The sequence below is a fragment of the Notolepis coatsorum genome, assembly GCF_963971535.1.
Source record: "Notolepis coatsorum genome assembly, chromosome: 18".
Classification (NCBI taxonomy): domain Eukaryota; kingdom Metazoa; phylum Chordata; class Actinopteri; order Aulopiformes; family Paralepididae; genus Notolepis; species Notolepis coatsorum.
Window position 1 is genome coordinate 76,075,422 of NC_140182.1, and position 17,108 is coordinate 76,092,529.

At 41.3% G+C, this 17,108-nt stretch overlaps 1 protein-coding gene across 2 annotated transcripts in view; it reads left to right on the plus strand.

The window, feature by feature from the left end:
* Nucleotides 1-1,174: 1,174 nt before the first annotated feature.
* Nucleotides 1,175-17,108, plus strand: part of LOC311245085 (nuclear factor of activated T-cells 5-like) — a 72,605-nt gene continuing 56,671 nt past the window's right edge. Inside the window, exon 1 of one of the 2 annotated variants that reach the window (XM_084334858.1) lies at nt 1,175-1,312. In XM_084334858.1, coding sequence (XP_084190984.1) covers nt 1,240-1,312 — 73 coding nt within the window. In that variant the 5' untranslated portion in view covers nt 1,175-1,239. Of the gene's footprint in view, nt 1,313-4,468; nt 4,595-17,108 lie in introns of those variants that run through there. The other variant, XM_084334859.1, reaches the window with a different exon arrangement.

The following is a 17,108-nucleotide window of genomic DNA, read 5'->3' on the forward strand; positions in this document are numbered from 1 at the left end:
AGTTGCAGTCACAAGCTGACGACATGTAATTTGCATAAATTAGGAACAGTAGCGGTCCTAGTATTATAAGTCCTAGTCTTATAGGGACTGCTACCAGTTCAGTTCATTGAGCTGTAATTAACACAACACAGGGATTCAATGACATCACTGGTGGTGGCCACATTAAGACGAATTTACTCTCAATAACAGTCTAACTAAACGAATGTGTGCAAAACTGATTAGAGCATTTGGATGTGTGTGAGATTATGTGTAAAATAAATCAGCATTGTCTTTGGTGAAGTGCACCTTTAAGAGATTTCGTTCAGTGCCTGATGCTATCAATGCAAAACGAGAGTATTGCTACAAATCCATAGCAATATTCTAGTATTGCAAATTGTGTTATTTGTTTTGTTCATTCATAAACTCAGACATTAACATGCAAATACCAAACAATGTTGCTATCTAGTTTTTATCAATGTGTTATCATTAGACAGACTACTACAGCTAGAGCTGAAAGAAATCTCGCTTACTTTGCAAAATAGACCCATCCGTCTTTCGTAGACCTCTCTTCCCATCCAGGAGGCAACTCGTCCTCACTATCCGTATCATCCATACCTGCATACTTTAGAGCTGCCATAGCCGAGTAACGAAACAAACAAGTAACCCCCGTAAACACAAACACGCCACGGAATTTATATTATGAAGTAGTATGAATACAGCTGCTGTCAGTGCACTGCAAAATCCACACTACAGTTGAGTTTCCCCCGGCACTTCCGCAACAACACGCCGACGTTTGCCGAAGTGGTGTTCGGGAAATCGAGTCAAAATCTGATTTGATTTGACACTTCCGCGTTACATGGAGCTCGTGAAGTAAAATACCGGAAGTGAGTGATCATCTAGCGGCAGCACGCTGCCGAGATGTCCACCGTGGCGTGCCCGCGCCTGGGCACGGAGAGTGGGAGGGGCATCACGAGAGGGGAGAGTGTGTTCGCCACACAGCGTAGCACGTAGCATCAAATGTGTCTCTCCTCACCGTGAGACGTGCTAATAAACGGTTGTTTATTATTATTATTTTTTTTTAAAGATTTGCTTTATTGCATTGAGGTCTCCTCGATGTTATATTGTATATTTTAATACGGCATTCCGTCTGTAAAGAAAAACGCAAACCGTTGCTGGCTAGTAGTAGTAGCTAGCAGCTGGCTTGGTTTCTGCTCCAGAGAGGGTGTCCGCTTCCCCTCCCCTCCTCGATGAAGCGTTGCGATGCCCTCTGATTTTATATCCCTCCTTAGCTCGGATATCGACCTTAATTCCCCTAAATCCTTATACTCTAAAGGTAAGACATGTTGCACATGGGCTACGATGACGCCCGCTAACACATTTTGCTGTGGGTTTAGCAATAATAACTAACATGCATGTCAAAGCTACCTTAAAACGCTAAGCTGCTAGCTAACGTTAGCTTTTTCCCCCACTGCCAGCTAGTTGTATAGAAGGCTGGTTAGCCACGTTTGGCCCATTAATGCGTTAACTGTCTAAGCTAGCTCAGCACTGGCTGCACGCGTCCTGCAGGGACTAGCAGTGTGGCAGAGGATGGCAGCTACATCTTTAGTGTCAGCAGCAGACCAAGGGCGAGTCTGGTTTCTGTTATTGTTTTACTCTGTGTGGAGGACACTACTTCTGTTAGCTACTAGCGAGCCAGAGCGACCTCATGCAACTCCTCCTGGGGTCGATCTGGCTCCTACTGTACATCACTGTCATGGTTCAATGGTTTAACCCTCCTGTGGGATTCTACAGGAGGAGTGTGTGTGACAGTCACATAGAGAGAGCTTACGTTTGTGTGGTGCATTGTTAATTCCCCTCGACTGATTGATTGATTGAAAACTTTATTAACAGATTGCAGAATGGGTACAATACAGTACAGCTCAATACATACAATTGTTAAGGTGATGCAGACCAGAGAAATACTTTCGTCTTGTTTACATCAGGGTCCCCCATTTTCAATTCTAGCTCTGTCAAGTGACAGTCCCCTGACGTTTTGGTTGATGGATGGAATGGGTGTCAGAAATAATGTTATCCTCCTTGTTAGTTCTAGCTTTTGATAGTTCAACTTCTCCCCCATATAAATAATGCACCTGGCTTTGCATTTGAAGAAATGAATGAATGATGAATGAAAACTTTATTTAACAGATTGCAGAATGGGTACAATACAGTACGGCTCAATACATACAATTGTTAAGGGGATGCAGACCTGAGAAAGACGTTTGTCTTGTTTCCATCAGGGTCCCCCATTTTCAATTACATACAAAAGAACACGTTAATTAGCGTAGTGTTATTTGCCCTTGTTATGGTCACATAGATTAGTGGGTGTTTACTCTGGACATTGCAAAGCTGCTAGATAAGAGATTCCAGAAAAACAGTCCTCATTGTCTTTTGTCTCTGCCTCAACCCACTCCCTCTCTCTCTCCCTGCCCACTTATTTCAGGGTTCACTGGCAATAATGCGTTTGCTTGTTCAAGTAGGCCTTGGGTTGCCACCTGAGAGTCACACGTTACAGATTTAAAGGGGAAATTCAGTAGTTATCCATCCAGATTATTTCGGTGCGGTTCGCCTAGTTTTGGAGATGTCTGCCCCTGCCGCCACTCCAATACAATGGAGCTGATTGGCACTCTCGGCTTGTGGCGCTCAAAGCGCCAAAAATACATTTTGGGGAAAATTCTAAAGCGATGTCTCTCTCCAGAAATGTTGACCCAGTTACTCAAGATAATCCACATACCTTGTTATGAGCAGTTTCCTGTAGGACCTATTTTCTAATCAAGTACACCCCTGTGTCATTATTATGGGGGGGGGGGGGGGGGGGGGGGGGTAGTTCGGTAGAAAATAGTTCTTCTAGGCCTGTGGATTATCTTCTTCCTGGTCCCCACATCTGTAATGGTGCTATTCATAGAGTGCCAGCATTGTTGTGTGACCCTGCGATGCTCAGGGGAGCTTACCATATGGTCCCCCTCCATCACATGTTCATAGTGTATTTATATCTCTGTAATTGTATTTATGTGTGTTTGAGGGGCAGAATTGCTTATCAAACCAAGTGTCTGTGTCAGGGGGGGGGGGGTTGGAGCTCCATCCAGGTCGAGCTACGTCTTTGTTTACTAGTCTACACTATTTGACATGGTGGTGGTATTTTGAACCATGTTGGCAGGATCTAGGAATGCATCGACAATTCGACAGCGCTAATGCAAGTATGGGATATCGGTCTGATACCGGGCTAAAACAGGGTATCGGAGAATGTCCCAAGTACTAGAATCCGATACCAAGAATCATAGTATGTAACATGCCTGAAATCATGGTGGGTGAACCTCGGACCCCGGAATTGTTTTTTTTGTACATTTTAAAGATCTATGATGAACTTTGTGCTCAAAACATAAAATCGACTAGACTAGAGCATACATTTGAGCCATCAAAGAAATGAAGCAAAAGTGGTTACCACCTGTGTTGAACTGGTTTATTTTTTAGAAAAAAATTATATATATATATACTATACTGGATTACTATTACGACTACTACCACTCCCAATACTACAGTACTACTGATACATCCCTATTGGCAAACTTTATATTTGAAAAAATATATATATATTTTTTAAAGTCTGTTCATTATAAAACTGGCGGGACAAATTAGGTAATTAATGGGAAACACTGAGTGTATGTACCTCTAGTACTAGTAGTGTTGTTCAGGCCATTCATGTGGATCTCCAGGTTTATGTCTTGCATCTGTCTTGTCTGTTTGTTAGATAATGAATAATGATAAGATAATGAAAACCTCGAAAAGTAATGGCCAGATTGCCATAAAACTTGCTGTCCACATTCATGACCCACAAGAAGAAGAAAGCTATTGAATTTGGTGACCCTGTTACCTTTCCTGTAGTGCTACCATCAGGCCAACATTTTCAAATTAGTGTATCTCCTGACACGTTAGTTGTGCAGTCGCACAATTTGCTGTGGACATTCATGGCCCTTCCTCTAGTGCGTAGTGCCATCAGGCCAAATTGAAAAGTATGTCTACCATCAGGCCAAACTTTAAAAATGAAAAGGAGTGCATCTCCTGACCCGTTAGTCATACATTCACAAAGATGATACGGCAATCCATGAACAACATATGACGTGCACTATATTGGGTTTTCCATTCATTTTCTTTTGCACACAAAACAAAAGCATAAACTCACCAGCTTGTCTGGTCAATCTGTCATTTGAAATGTTTTGTCCTTTTGCAATATCCTATTGATGCTACCAATATCTATTATTTTGGTAGTTGATAAGCCAAAGCATCTGGTAAACCATTAGCATGTAGTGTGATAGTAACAGGGAAGTGGGGAGATCGCTAAAGGTCCCCTCCACTCAAGAACATGTTTTGTCTTCTGCAGGTAGCTCCTCTTGGATGCATGACTTTGACTGTACATATTCGTTATTTGTGCAGAACTTGTCACCAGAGCGTCCCATTTTCACGTTCACTGAAGCAGGGGAACTTCTCTGTACTTCCTCAAAATCGGAGCCACCTGTGATGCAACCAATCCCGCGAACGCATCGTGGTCTCTATTGCCCAGCTGGGCCACGTTGTCATCCAGGTAATGCTAACCGCTAATGTGAAACTTGTATTATAAGTTGATAGTGTACATCTAGTGATCTATGCACAAAAACAATTATTTCTTTCAGCAAATCTATTAGTTATAACAAGATTGTGTAGCTAAGAACTGAAGTGTTGTGTTTGGGTGAAACTACAATTTGTGGCAAACCGTATAGGTGGAAAAAGAGAAAGTTAAAGGGGCGCCAGACCGCCAGTGGCTCAGGAGGTAGAGCGGTATCGGAAAGGTTCCCGGTTAGATTCCGGCTCCTACCGTGAACCCTGTCGAAGTGTCCTTGAGCAAGACACTTAACCGCTAACTGCTCCTGATGAGCAGGAGCAGGTTTAGTTTAGTTTATTCGGATCCCCATTAGCCATTGCCACAGGCATAGGCTACTATTACGGGGTCCACACAAATCAATACAATAAAATCAATACAATACAATTAATACACTACAATACAATACACCTCAACAATAACGCATACAAATATTATATAATAAAATATCTAAGTTCACCAATCACACATACCCATCTACTCAATCATGTTTCAAGGCATATGTTCACTTAAAGCACAACAATACATCATTCTCAATACAACATACAAATATATTAAAGATCTAAGTTCACCAATCACACATACCCATCTTCTCAATCACCCACTATGTTTACTTTTACCACTCTTTCTTATATGATTTTTAAGGTGTTTTTTTAAATGTCTGTCTTCAACCCTAGTTAGTGCAGGTGTTAAGGAATTCCATGCAGTCATGGCTCTATACATCACATGCATGGTCGCCTCTGCCGTCGGTGTGTTAAAGTGTGAGTGAATGTGAGGCATAAGTTGTAAAGCGCATTGGTGAAAACCACTATATAAATGCAGTCCAAAAACAATGCTGATTTATTTCGCACATAATCTCACACGCATCCAAAAACCCATTTTCTTGCACACATTAATTTAGTCCTGACGGTTATTTGAGAGTAAATTAGTTTTAATGTGACCACCAGTGATGTCATGGGGCCATTGAATCCTTGTGTTGTGTTAATTACAGCTCCATGAAGTGATGTTGTAGATGGAAAAAATAGCAATACCTTGTCTTATAAGGACTGTAATTAACACAACATTTAGACGCAAGGGCTGAAGGAAGGGGGGGGTCATAAATCCTTGCATTCTCAATGAGGGCAAAGGTGTAGGGTGGCTTCTAAGGCATTTACCAAACTGTTATTCATTTACCCCAATTGTTATTCAATATACAACATTTTAAAGTGTTAAAAAAACGCATGGAGGGGATCTCTAAGCCTTGACAGAGCAGAGGTCTGTAGTGCATTCTTCTAACCGCGTGTCGTTTTGTGTCTGAAGTAGCCTAATTCACAAGTCTAATACTAAACTCTGCCTAAGACTCAGCCTAATCATTTCACCTACACCGGTCACGTGCGCAGACGCAGAAACAAAACCGACGGTCAAGGACTCACTGATGCCCTCCTATTGTGTTTTAGTTTTTTTGAAGAAATGGAGATGTTTGTGAATAGCCAGAAATGGCATTCTTTGTGCGTGCAATGACTGGCTCTTTGTCTCCAGTCTGGCTTGAGCATATCATACTCGCTCAACGAGAGTGTGATCAAGACGGGCATTGTCGGGAGACGAAGAGAGATTCTTGGCGTGCAATATTCTTTTTTTTTCAGTTGGAACAAAAACATTGCCTTGTGAATCCCCTATTCATCTGTCATCCCAAGCACCGTTCAGGGCCAGCTGCAAATAATAAAACTGGATGGTGGGGGCTTGTCACTTGGCAAAACTTTAAAGGCGTGTGTGTAATATGAGCAGTGCATTACTATGTGGTGAGGTAATTGAATTGTTCTAAGTATAGGCCAGAGTCAGTGTTTCTCAAGTGGTGGGTGACGTCACGCGACCCACTTTTGCAGACATGTTTTTTTTAAAGGGGTCGCAAAGCTGGTCCCGTTTATATATTTAAAAATAAAAAAACTACAATATGTCTAATTTCTCTATTAGGTTACAGCACATAGGCGCCAGTGCTTAACTCATTGACCGCCGGGGATTAGACGGGTCCCGTTGTAGCTATGCCACGCTTTAAAGATAGGAGTGCGTCACCTTGTTTGAGCTGCGTCAGTTTGAGCTATATCTATATTATAGCTATGGGGAGAATACTATGGTCATTTGACAGTGACTTTGTTCCGTCCAAGATGCAAAAAAGAGATTTTTTTTCCATGCATACGTTCGTGCGTTATCCCGTGGTGAATATAAGTATAATTTCAGAGTAGTCTGGGGTAATTCCGGAAAGGCTGAGTTAGGGCTGGGCGATATAACGATAAATATTGCGATATATTGTAATAATCGATATCGGGGGGGGGGGGGGGGGGGGGGGAACAGAGGGGAAAAAAAGATTGAATTTTTTTTTATTAAATTTTTTTTGTGACCTGCAACAGGCCAGTTTTAAAACCAGAGACAGTGGACAGACTTGTCTTTCTTGCCTGCAACTTAACACTTTCTTCGCCAGGCTTATGTACATCATTATACCATCCTCTGCCAGCTCTATTTGTCTATGGAGAAGTTCCCCTTCTTTGCAGGGCTATAACTTTTTAAATTGTATTGCTAAATTGACATTACTATGGCCCATTCAACATCAAGTATCTATTGTTCAGGGTGTAGCAACTTTATACTTTTTCATTCACATATTCATACTAAAATACGGTCTAAAGTATAAATATGTTTTTATCGTTTTCTGCAGCTTTCTGCAGAACGTGATTTATAGCCCTAAATGCATTATATTTATGATTGTATACAGTTTGATAGCGATCGGCGCAAGATAAAAAAATTCAAATGGACTACTTATCATCTGATGTTGACCGGATGGGGGGGGGGGGTCGTTTATAATTCCGTGGCCAATGTTAGATGATTCATCTAGTGTGGGTGATATGATCATTAGAGCAGTTTGTATCGAAGACGTTAAAAAAAAAAAACGCTGAAACTCACCGTAGCTTCCTCGTAGCGTTGGGCGATGAGCGTGGAGCAAAAATATTCCTATTATGGGATGTTGAAATATGCGATCCATCTCCAGGTTGTATAATAGTATATACGTCCAAATCATGTTGTTTATCGAGTTATTGGTAACGGATTGCTATCCATTGTGTCTAGCTCGAGTCTCGGGACTATTAGCGAGTGATCGGACCGAATTGGAATGAGCACCAGCTTCCGTTTCCGGTTTGGGCGATCCGCTGATCGGCCACCAGATGGCGCTCTTGAACCGTTGGAGAGTTGAGAGGGGATCAACAGTAGATCTCAAGTCTCCGGGGGAGAAATATGATTGCGATCACAGATTTTTGAAATATTGATCTCAATGACGTGTTACGGCGTCATTGGCAGAATGAGCATGGCGGGGAATGACGAGTTTAGGCGTCCTTGGCAGAGAAAGTGTTAAAGTAATGGTTTTGCTTGTCCAAATGACAATACTGACCAAATTGAGATTTATTTTTCTCTTGTCCATATATTTTGTTTGCTTTCTAATTTAAAATACAGTTTGAAACCGTCTGTACCGTCTGCTATGTGTGCTAGCAGAGCTAGACTCCAGTCACGGTGCACATGTGCGTGTGTTTGTCCACCAAAAAAGCTCCAAAAGATGGAAAAGAAACTAGCAGAGCCAGAACTGTTCAACTCCCCTGGAGCCACAGCCAGCAGAGTGTGAGGGGATGTAACACTAAAGATGGCGGCAACGACAAAGAATTGCTGCAAAATAAATCTGTTGTTTAAAAAAAATATATATCTTTTTACTTATAACATTATCATATCGTTATTGCGATATTATTTTTTGCCATATCGCCCAGCCCTAGGCTGAGTTATAGCCTTATACATGAATCCTACTATAAGCTTTGGCGTTTCTTGCCTGGACACGCTACTATTCCCAAATCAAATGTATATAATAGGTATTATGTGTTTCATCATGAATGCATGAAAGGGGGGGGGGGGTCATTTCTGATTCTTTGATTGCCAGTAACGACAGTCATTCGTATTGAACACTAAAAACTAAGGCAGGGCCGTTAACGCCATTACTGGGCTAAGTTAACGGCGGAAATAAGGCCTGCCTCTTATATAAGCCTCTCTCTAATAAAGGCCTGGTGCTCTTTGCAGCTGAGGTAAATACAAAACCCGTCCAATATTAGAGGATTTAAATTGTAAAACAATTTATTAAACACAAGTACATCTTATTGAACATTATTTTGATATTTCATTACCAATTATCATAGCAAAACAGCTTTTTCAAACAGTCTGTAATGTATTTTGGAAATGGGAGATGGGCTCATGGTGTAATGGGCCACCTGGCCTGAGAAACGTAAAGAGGAAAGAAAAAGTAAGGACTTACTTCTGGTCATTATTTGGGTAGAACACACATATTTTGAATGCCTTCGGCAGACTTCAAATGAGCCATTTTAATCTAGATTAATCTAGTCGCATTTTTCAATTTCATTTTTCTACTTAAGACCGAAACTTGTAACAGATATTTACTTGAGTAAAATCATGGAATTAATGTAGAATCAACACAAAGAAAGTATATTTAAATTCAAATACTATTTTAATAGCTTTCTTTGATCTTTGAATACAGTTTCTCTCCTGTGAAATACAAATGTATCAAGACAACCATATTACACACTGATCCATATTTAATATGACGCCTCTCTGTCTCTCTCTCTCTCTCTCTCTCTCTCTCTCTCTCTCTCTCTCTCTCTCTCTCTCTCTCTCACACCTCTCAACCCTGCTCCTCTCTCTCAAAGACAGATGTGCTTTTTCACTCTCAACAAACAACAAAACCATCAACATTGACTCAGCTTTAATGACCTCTTTCTTATATCCGTGGCGCTAACAGAAATAAAAACAACCCAGGCCTATGTTAACGTGCAGATTGGTTTAGAGGACGATAATGTCTTGTATGAACTACCAGTAATATAAATCATATTAACAACAAACAAAAAAATTTCCATCTTCATGTCAGAAAAGACACAGAACAGGGGGAGAGGGAGTGAGAACACACACACACACACACCCCAAATGACTGCAGAGTCCACTTACAGGTTTAGTTATCCGCCCATGAGCACCACACTCCAGCAGCGTAGATTGGCGAGGCCACGTGGAGGTGTTTTGTTTTGAGATGATACGCCAAAGACGTACTACTTCTATTTGCTATTTAATATAAAAAAATGGTTTTACTAGTATCCTTATGCTGGCCCGCCTGGCATTTTCATCCGGCCCGCTGCCTCACCAAGGAGCAATTCAACTGGCCTGTAATGGAAATCAAGTGCACCGCGACCGGCAAACACAGAGCATTATCTGCACCGGCATCGTGTTTTTGTAGTTGAATACGGCTTTGCAAAGTGCGCAAATTACTTAAAATTTTTCCAACGAGCCGCCTGGCAACTTTTTAAAGTGAAACGTTCCGCCGAAAAGTCTGCCTTTGTCCATCTTCGCGCGTGACTGTCCTCTAATGAATCAGGCGGCTTGCTTTATCTAGTTTGGCTGCACATTTTATGGGTCCGCCGCGACAGGAAGTAAACAAAACTGCATTAACGGCGTTACATTTTTTGTACCGCGTTATATAATTTTAATTAATCTCAAGTTAAAGCGTTAATTTTGACAGCACTAATATATACTAGGGGTGGGAATCACCAGTTCCATCACGATACGATACAATATCGATTCTCTGGACAACGATACGATATTTGCCGATATCACAAAGTCTGCCACGATACGATACGATTCGATTCAGGTGCCTGCGATCGATATGAGATGATATTATGTGCCCATTTAACACAATCAGTCACATTTAGATCAGCTAAAAAAAGGCTACGGAAATATCAATTGACGTTTTTATTTTTGAGCTCTTCCAGACATTTAAATGAAAAACAATCTATTTTTATATATTGAGCTTTAAACTTTAAGTAAACTCGTCCCTCTCCCAAACTGTTCCTACAATTGTTTTATGTTGCATGATGATCATGAATACATTTATTATGTATTCATGTTTAAATATCAACATTATCTGTCCATCCTCAGTAAACTAAATACTATCAATATAATATACTCCTGACATCATCTGGTCTTTTCAAACGCACACAAACACAGAATGCCCCTCCCCCAGTCCCCATACACAGAATGCCCCCTCCTCCTCCTTCCCCTCTCCTGTTCTCTCATGGTTAGCTGCTTAGCTTAGTTAGCTTAAGCAGCTAACGTAACGTTAATATTTAGGTCTGCCCACGCGACGTGGGCATAAAGGAATGGCGACGATGCAAAGCATGTTAGATGCATTTGACCGTTGCGGGGAAAAAACTGCACAGACTTATATCGGGTCGCAAAATAGGCGCTCTGTAGCCCTGTTCTGCTGTACAGAGCTACACAGCGTTTCAACTACTGAGCGGATATGACTCGCTGGATTTTCAAAATAAGAGTATCGCAATATGAATCGATCTTTTTACGTTGCATCGATCCTATTTGATTATTGATAATAGATCAATATATCGATCTGGACTAATATATACGTGGTTGGCGTTCAAAGGATGGTGCCCAATAACGTATATAAACGTTGTTGGCGGGAATGAGTTAAAGGTAGAGTCTGTGACGGCGACCTCTAGGCAAAAGAGCCCCGTTTGGTGTTGTGCTTTGTTTACATCTTTTGTTTTTGTCTAATGTGTGGGTTGGCTTTTTTCATTTCTTCTAGTGATGCACCGATGTGAAAATTGTGGCCGATACCGATAACCGATATTAATATTGCTGTTCTGGCCGATACCGATATTTACCGATGTCGATATCTCTGTATAGAAAACACTTTTTTATGATAATCAAATAAAGAGCTATTTTCCAAAACGCATAATTTTTTTTACTTTTGTAACTTATTTTCAGAAATGACTGATATTTTGAAACTATTTAAGGCCAAAACATGTAAAAAGAAGAAAAAAAAGATTAAATTTTTTTTTTTTTTTTAATATCGGCCCTATCTTGATATCGGACCGATACCGATGTGTACAAAAACGGCCATATCGGCCGATATTATATCGGCGGCCGATATATCGTGCATCACTAATTTCTTCCTGACATTTCACCAGGGTGTATGGTATATTACATATGATTCAATTAAAATTCATTGTCATCACACAGGCACAGCACAAGTACAGTCAAACGAAAAGAAGTTTGGTAGTGTAAATGTAACAGTAAAGTGCAATAATATACAATGTACAGTGATAAAGACACTATGGTAGTAGTGTAGTCATCATACTGGCCAGCAGTGTAACTAGTAAGAGTAGGTTATAGATATAGTATACAGAAAAAAGGATTATATGCAGGTATGTACAGACAAATGTGGATAGATATATATACGGCAAGCATAATGTAAATTATATAGGTATATACACCATTAGGGCTTTTGTCCATAGCGGACGTTTTATGAGTTGTCGGCTCCTTTCTGTCATTCATTTCTAAGCGACAGGCGCGCTCCTTTTCCCAGCCTCGCGTTTATGCGCTCTCGTCGGCAGCGTCTTTGGGCGGAGCGCTCCCAGCGCATAAAGTTGAAACTAGTTCAACTTTTGGAAAGGAACGCGCTCATCAAGGTAACTTTTTTCCACCGACCAATCAACACCGAGGAAGTGGCGGAGCCGCGGCAGTCGCAAGACTCAGGAAAACGCTCTGAGCTCTTTTTTTTTTGCTTTTCAAAGCGGTCCGCCTTGAAAAAAACGTCCGCTATGGACACAAGCCCTTAGTGTACGCTATCATACAGAGTCATATGGGTTATATGCAGTTATATTCAGACGGATATGATTATATATTTAAATAAAAAGTGGAGCAGATGGTTGGAGAGGAGAGGTCGTTGTCACAAACATACAGTGATGTGCCAGTCAGGTCAGCTGTTACGGAGGCCAGATTCACTCATAATAAACCTTGGAGATAACGAAATAATTTTGACTACAATTTAGGGCTGGAAGTGGAAGTGGCTCATTCTGTATGAGCATGAATGTATACCATCACCAGCCGGCTAACGTTAGCTTATCCTCTAACTTTGTGCTCCTCGGAGATGTCTTGGTGTCGGTCAGCGAGGTCCTTGGTGAGGTTTTAAGTGTTTCCTCTCTTGCATGACACTGTTTGTAGCACCTTTTTTTATTTATTATTTTTTTTTTTTTATAAATATCGGCTTCATACGTCAATGGGTACTCCGTCGGCCTTGGCTCTGTAGGCAAAGTAGTCCCATGGTAGACTTCAGCAGCTCGTTTTGTTAACTAGTACAGGGCGTGGATGTGTTATTTCTGAACCATTTTTAACAACACAGTGTCGGGGAAAAGTACCTACTTTTCGGTATACTGTGCAACACTAGTGTGTGTGAGCCGCTGTATTATTGTCTTTCATTCGTTAGAACGCACACTAGCCATTATTGGGGACGACAGTGGCTCAGGAGGTAGAGCGGTAGTCTGGTAGAGCTGTCCCTGAAGCCTGTTTTTGGGCTTCGAACTTCGTCAGGGTTTTTCGAACGGACGTTCGAACCTTCGTTTTTAATTACAAAAAGAAAAAATCTATTTTTTTTTATAAAATATCCTCAAACTAAATCCTCAATTTGAATAAAGTGATTAATCTGATTAAATGAGTATTAAATCCAATTAAATATTAAATAATCCAATAAGGGCACGGTTGGTACGAAAGTGATGGTGACGTCTTGATGGAGCGCCGAGTGCCAAGCGGATGCAGATAGGCTACTAAGGCTGTCCCAAACCCTGTTTTTGGGATTCAAACTTCGTCAGGGTTTTTCGAACGAACGTTCAAACCTTCGTTTTTAATTTATTAAATATCCTCAAACTAAGTCCTCAATTTGAATAAAGTGATTAATCTGATTAAATTAGTATTTTTTTATTATATCAACTTTCCAGACCCAGCCCAGGGAGAAGCCCCAGCCCAACTAAATCAATTAAATCAACGTTCTTTAATGAATATAACTCATCAGTTTCTTTTAATACTATAATATTAGTGTAGCCTAATCTTTATCTGCAACTGTGAAGAAAAACCCCATTGGTTTAAACAGAATTTAAAAAGAAAAGAAAATTATTAAAAAAAAAAAATTCTAATGTTGATTTAGAATTTGAATACCAACGTAACGAACGAAGGTTCAAACGTTTGGGCTCAGCCCTATAGGCTACATAATTTATGATAAATGTTTTATGATGAGTGTTAGAACTGGCTCAAGCTCGCAACAAGAATAGGGAGACACAGGCACAATTTAAGAAATAACAATGACTTTCTTATAATTAAACTAAATGAGCAGCCAATATATACGAGTATCAGTGTGTCAGAAGTGTGTGAATGAGTCTATGTGCAGCATGAATGTTGTAGGTGTAAACGTAAAGAAAGCAACCAAAACAAATTAACCAAAAACAGCAACCAAAGAACCAAATAACCAAAAACAGCAACCAAAGAACCAAAAACAAATGGGGAGTTCGCCAGAGAACCAGAGGCAGCCTCTCTCTCATATCTCATATATTAGCCTGATGAGCCTTCCCCAGCTCTGCTCTGCGGCCAGCTCATCCCACCAATCCTGTGAAGCAGGGACACGGAGCAAGCAAACACAATGCAGGGGAGGGTCGTCACAAGTCATATACTATAATAGTATTGTACTGTCATGCACTTGTCCTAATATACTAAGTAACCAACACTATAGCACTTAACACTTTGATGAATTGAACATTGTTACTCAGCTGAGAGTTGTACCCTTCCTGCTGTCTTGTTGTACAAAACTTGTAAATCGCTTTGGATAAAAGTGTCAGCTAAATGACTAAATGTAAAATGTAACAGTATAATATTAGTGTAGCCTAATCTTTATCTGCAACTGTGAAGAACAGTTAAACAGAATGAATAGACACATAAAAAAAATATATATATAAAAGAAAATATTCAAATGTTGATTTAGAATTCAAACACCAACGTAACGAACAAACGTTTGGGCTCAGCCCTATAGTCTGGTAATCAGAAGGTTCCCCGCCGGATTCCCGCTCCTCCCAGCAGTGTGTCAAAGTGTCCTTGAGCAAAGACACTTAGGCCGTGTCCAGACTAAAACGATGTTGATCTTTTTCGTTTTCGTTTCGTTTGAAGGTTTCTGTAAAAACGAAAACGTCTCAAGATAATAAGTGCATGCCACAAATTTACAAAATAAATGTCTTTCCTGTTTTAGACGTCGCTCTTTTATTTTGAAAACCCCGATCGGAAGTGTTATTATAGTGTCTGTTGCTAGCAGCTTAACTTGTGTCTGCCGGTTCTGTGCTTTTCGAGCTAACGTAACATTAGTTTCCAAAGGAGAGGAGAGAAAGACCGCGGCTCACATGCAGCTCAAACTACCTGTTGGAATAAATTAATTGATTGATGTTTAACTTGTCCCTGTGTCAGGGTTTCCGTTAGAAAAAATTGTTGCCGGTCTCCGTGTCCTGCAAGATTTCAATCTACCGGACAAATGGGATCAATTCCGGTCAGAGTTTATTGAGCTTAAAAACAATTGATAGGCAGGCTATATAAAGAATGACATCCTCAAGGCATGTAGATTTATAATAGTATACGAACAGGTCGAAAAGTACCTTGCGGAACTGACTATCTCCGCCTCCCAGTCCCAACGAAGCGATAAATGAGCAACTGCAGAGCCGCAGAGCCAGCGGTGCTTTCAGGTCTGGTCTGGGGACCGCTCAGCAGCGCCACCCACCCAACCACCCAACAGCTGAATTGCCAATGGCTGAATTGGAGTATTGCACTGTGCGGGCACAGCTCTGTGAGCTCTGCGGCTCTGCAGTTGCATGCTTCTCGCAAATCTAGCTCCCGCTGCCAAACCAAATGAATCTCGACATCGCTTCACCAATAGTCGTTATCAGAACACTACACACATATCATAATAGAACACACATCGTTGTCATTATTAGACCTGCTTGGTGAAGCAACAATGAAACAAATGTAACTATTTTAATACAATTCAAATTGTGCTTAGAGGGAATTATTTTCACCGGACATTATGACCGGATAGATTTAAATATGTCGGACTTCAACAGATTTTCCCGGTCAAAAACCGGTAATTACCGGACAACGGAAACCCTGCCCTGTGTGTGTCCAGTCATTTCGACTAGCAAACGTTGTCTGTATTTAACGTTACCTCAGGATACCACTGTCTATTGTATTTAGTTGGTTAACTATTTAGCTAATGTGGATAGCATTTTGAATAGCATCAATGCAAGCTGGCTGGCTACAGCTTTATTTACTAAATTATGGAGGCTTTTTAATCGTCAAGGTAAGAGAGGATTTGTCATGATCAACTGAAGGCGTATGCTATGGAACAATATGTGCTTGGGTTTTCAGAAAAAGGCCAGCTATGCGACGCTAATCTCTAGTAGTTAGTATTGTATCAGTGTAATAAGTGTAAGCACAGCAGAGCCCCGCTCCGCTTCAGACAGATGGGGAGAGCACAGCATGTGTGAGCATGTGTGTGCACCTCGGTCGGGAGTGTGTGTAAGCACAGCAGAGCCCCGCTCCGCTTCAGACAGATGGAGAGAGCACAGCGTGTGTGTGAGCATGTGTGTGCACCTTGGTCGGGAGTGTGTGTAAGCACAGCAGAGCCCCGCTCCGCTTCAGACAGATAGAGCACAGCATATGTAAAACTGTAAAAGCCCGATCAAGCTCAATAGCTGTACACGCCATTGTTGTTGTGATGTTTTCACACGCGGGGTAAGGGAGAGGTGGGCTATCGCATCATCGGTTTAGGAGAAGAAGCGTTTTGCTTGTAAAGATGGTGACGCAATGGGGGGCGTCTTCAGGCGTCTTCAGAATTGCGCACTCTGGGAGCTAGTATCAGAAAGTAGCGTCTTCAGGCTGCCAGAACGCAGTTCCGTGTGGCTGAAAGGTGCAAAAGATCAAATACTTTGCCTGATACGACCGAAATCGTTTGAGTCTGGACATGGCCTTAACCCCTAACTGCTCCCGATGAGCAGGGCACACCTTCCATGGTTGCCTCTGCCATCGGCGTGTGAATGTGAGGCATAAGTTGTAAAGCGCTTTGGATAAAAGCTGCTCTGTAAATGCAGTCCATTTACCATTTCATTCCAGCAGCTTGAAACTGAGCACCATGCACTTGAAGATGACAAAAGTGAAGTCCAACATACTCCAGCCTCGAATTAGGGCTGGGCGCTATATCGAGTATACTCGATGTATCGTGGCTTGTTCTACATGAGATGTAGATGTAAATTACTATATCGTGAACATCGAGTATATGTTGTAACGTCAGTTAGCCGCTGCGGCTAAAAACAAACTATCAACACGGATCAACTTGCTTTAGCGCAGCACTTTACTCTCATTTCATTATAGACACAGACCAGCTCGGACCTTCAATGACATGCAATTGAATTGACCAACTGGCTAACGTTAGCCGCTCAGCTAACGCTAAACTATCTAACTAACTAACGTGACTCCGCGATACCAGTTCCATTAGTGAGGAAAGGGGTGGGGGGGTATA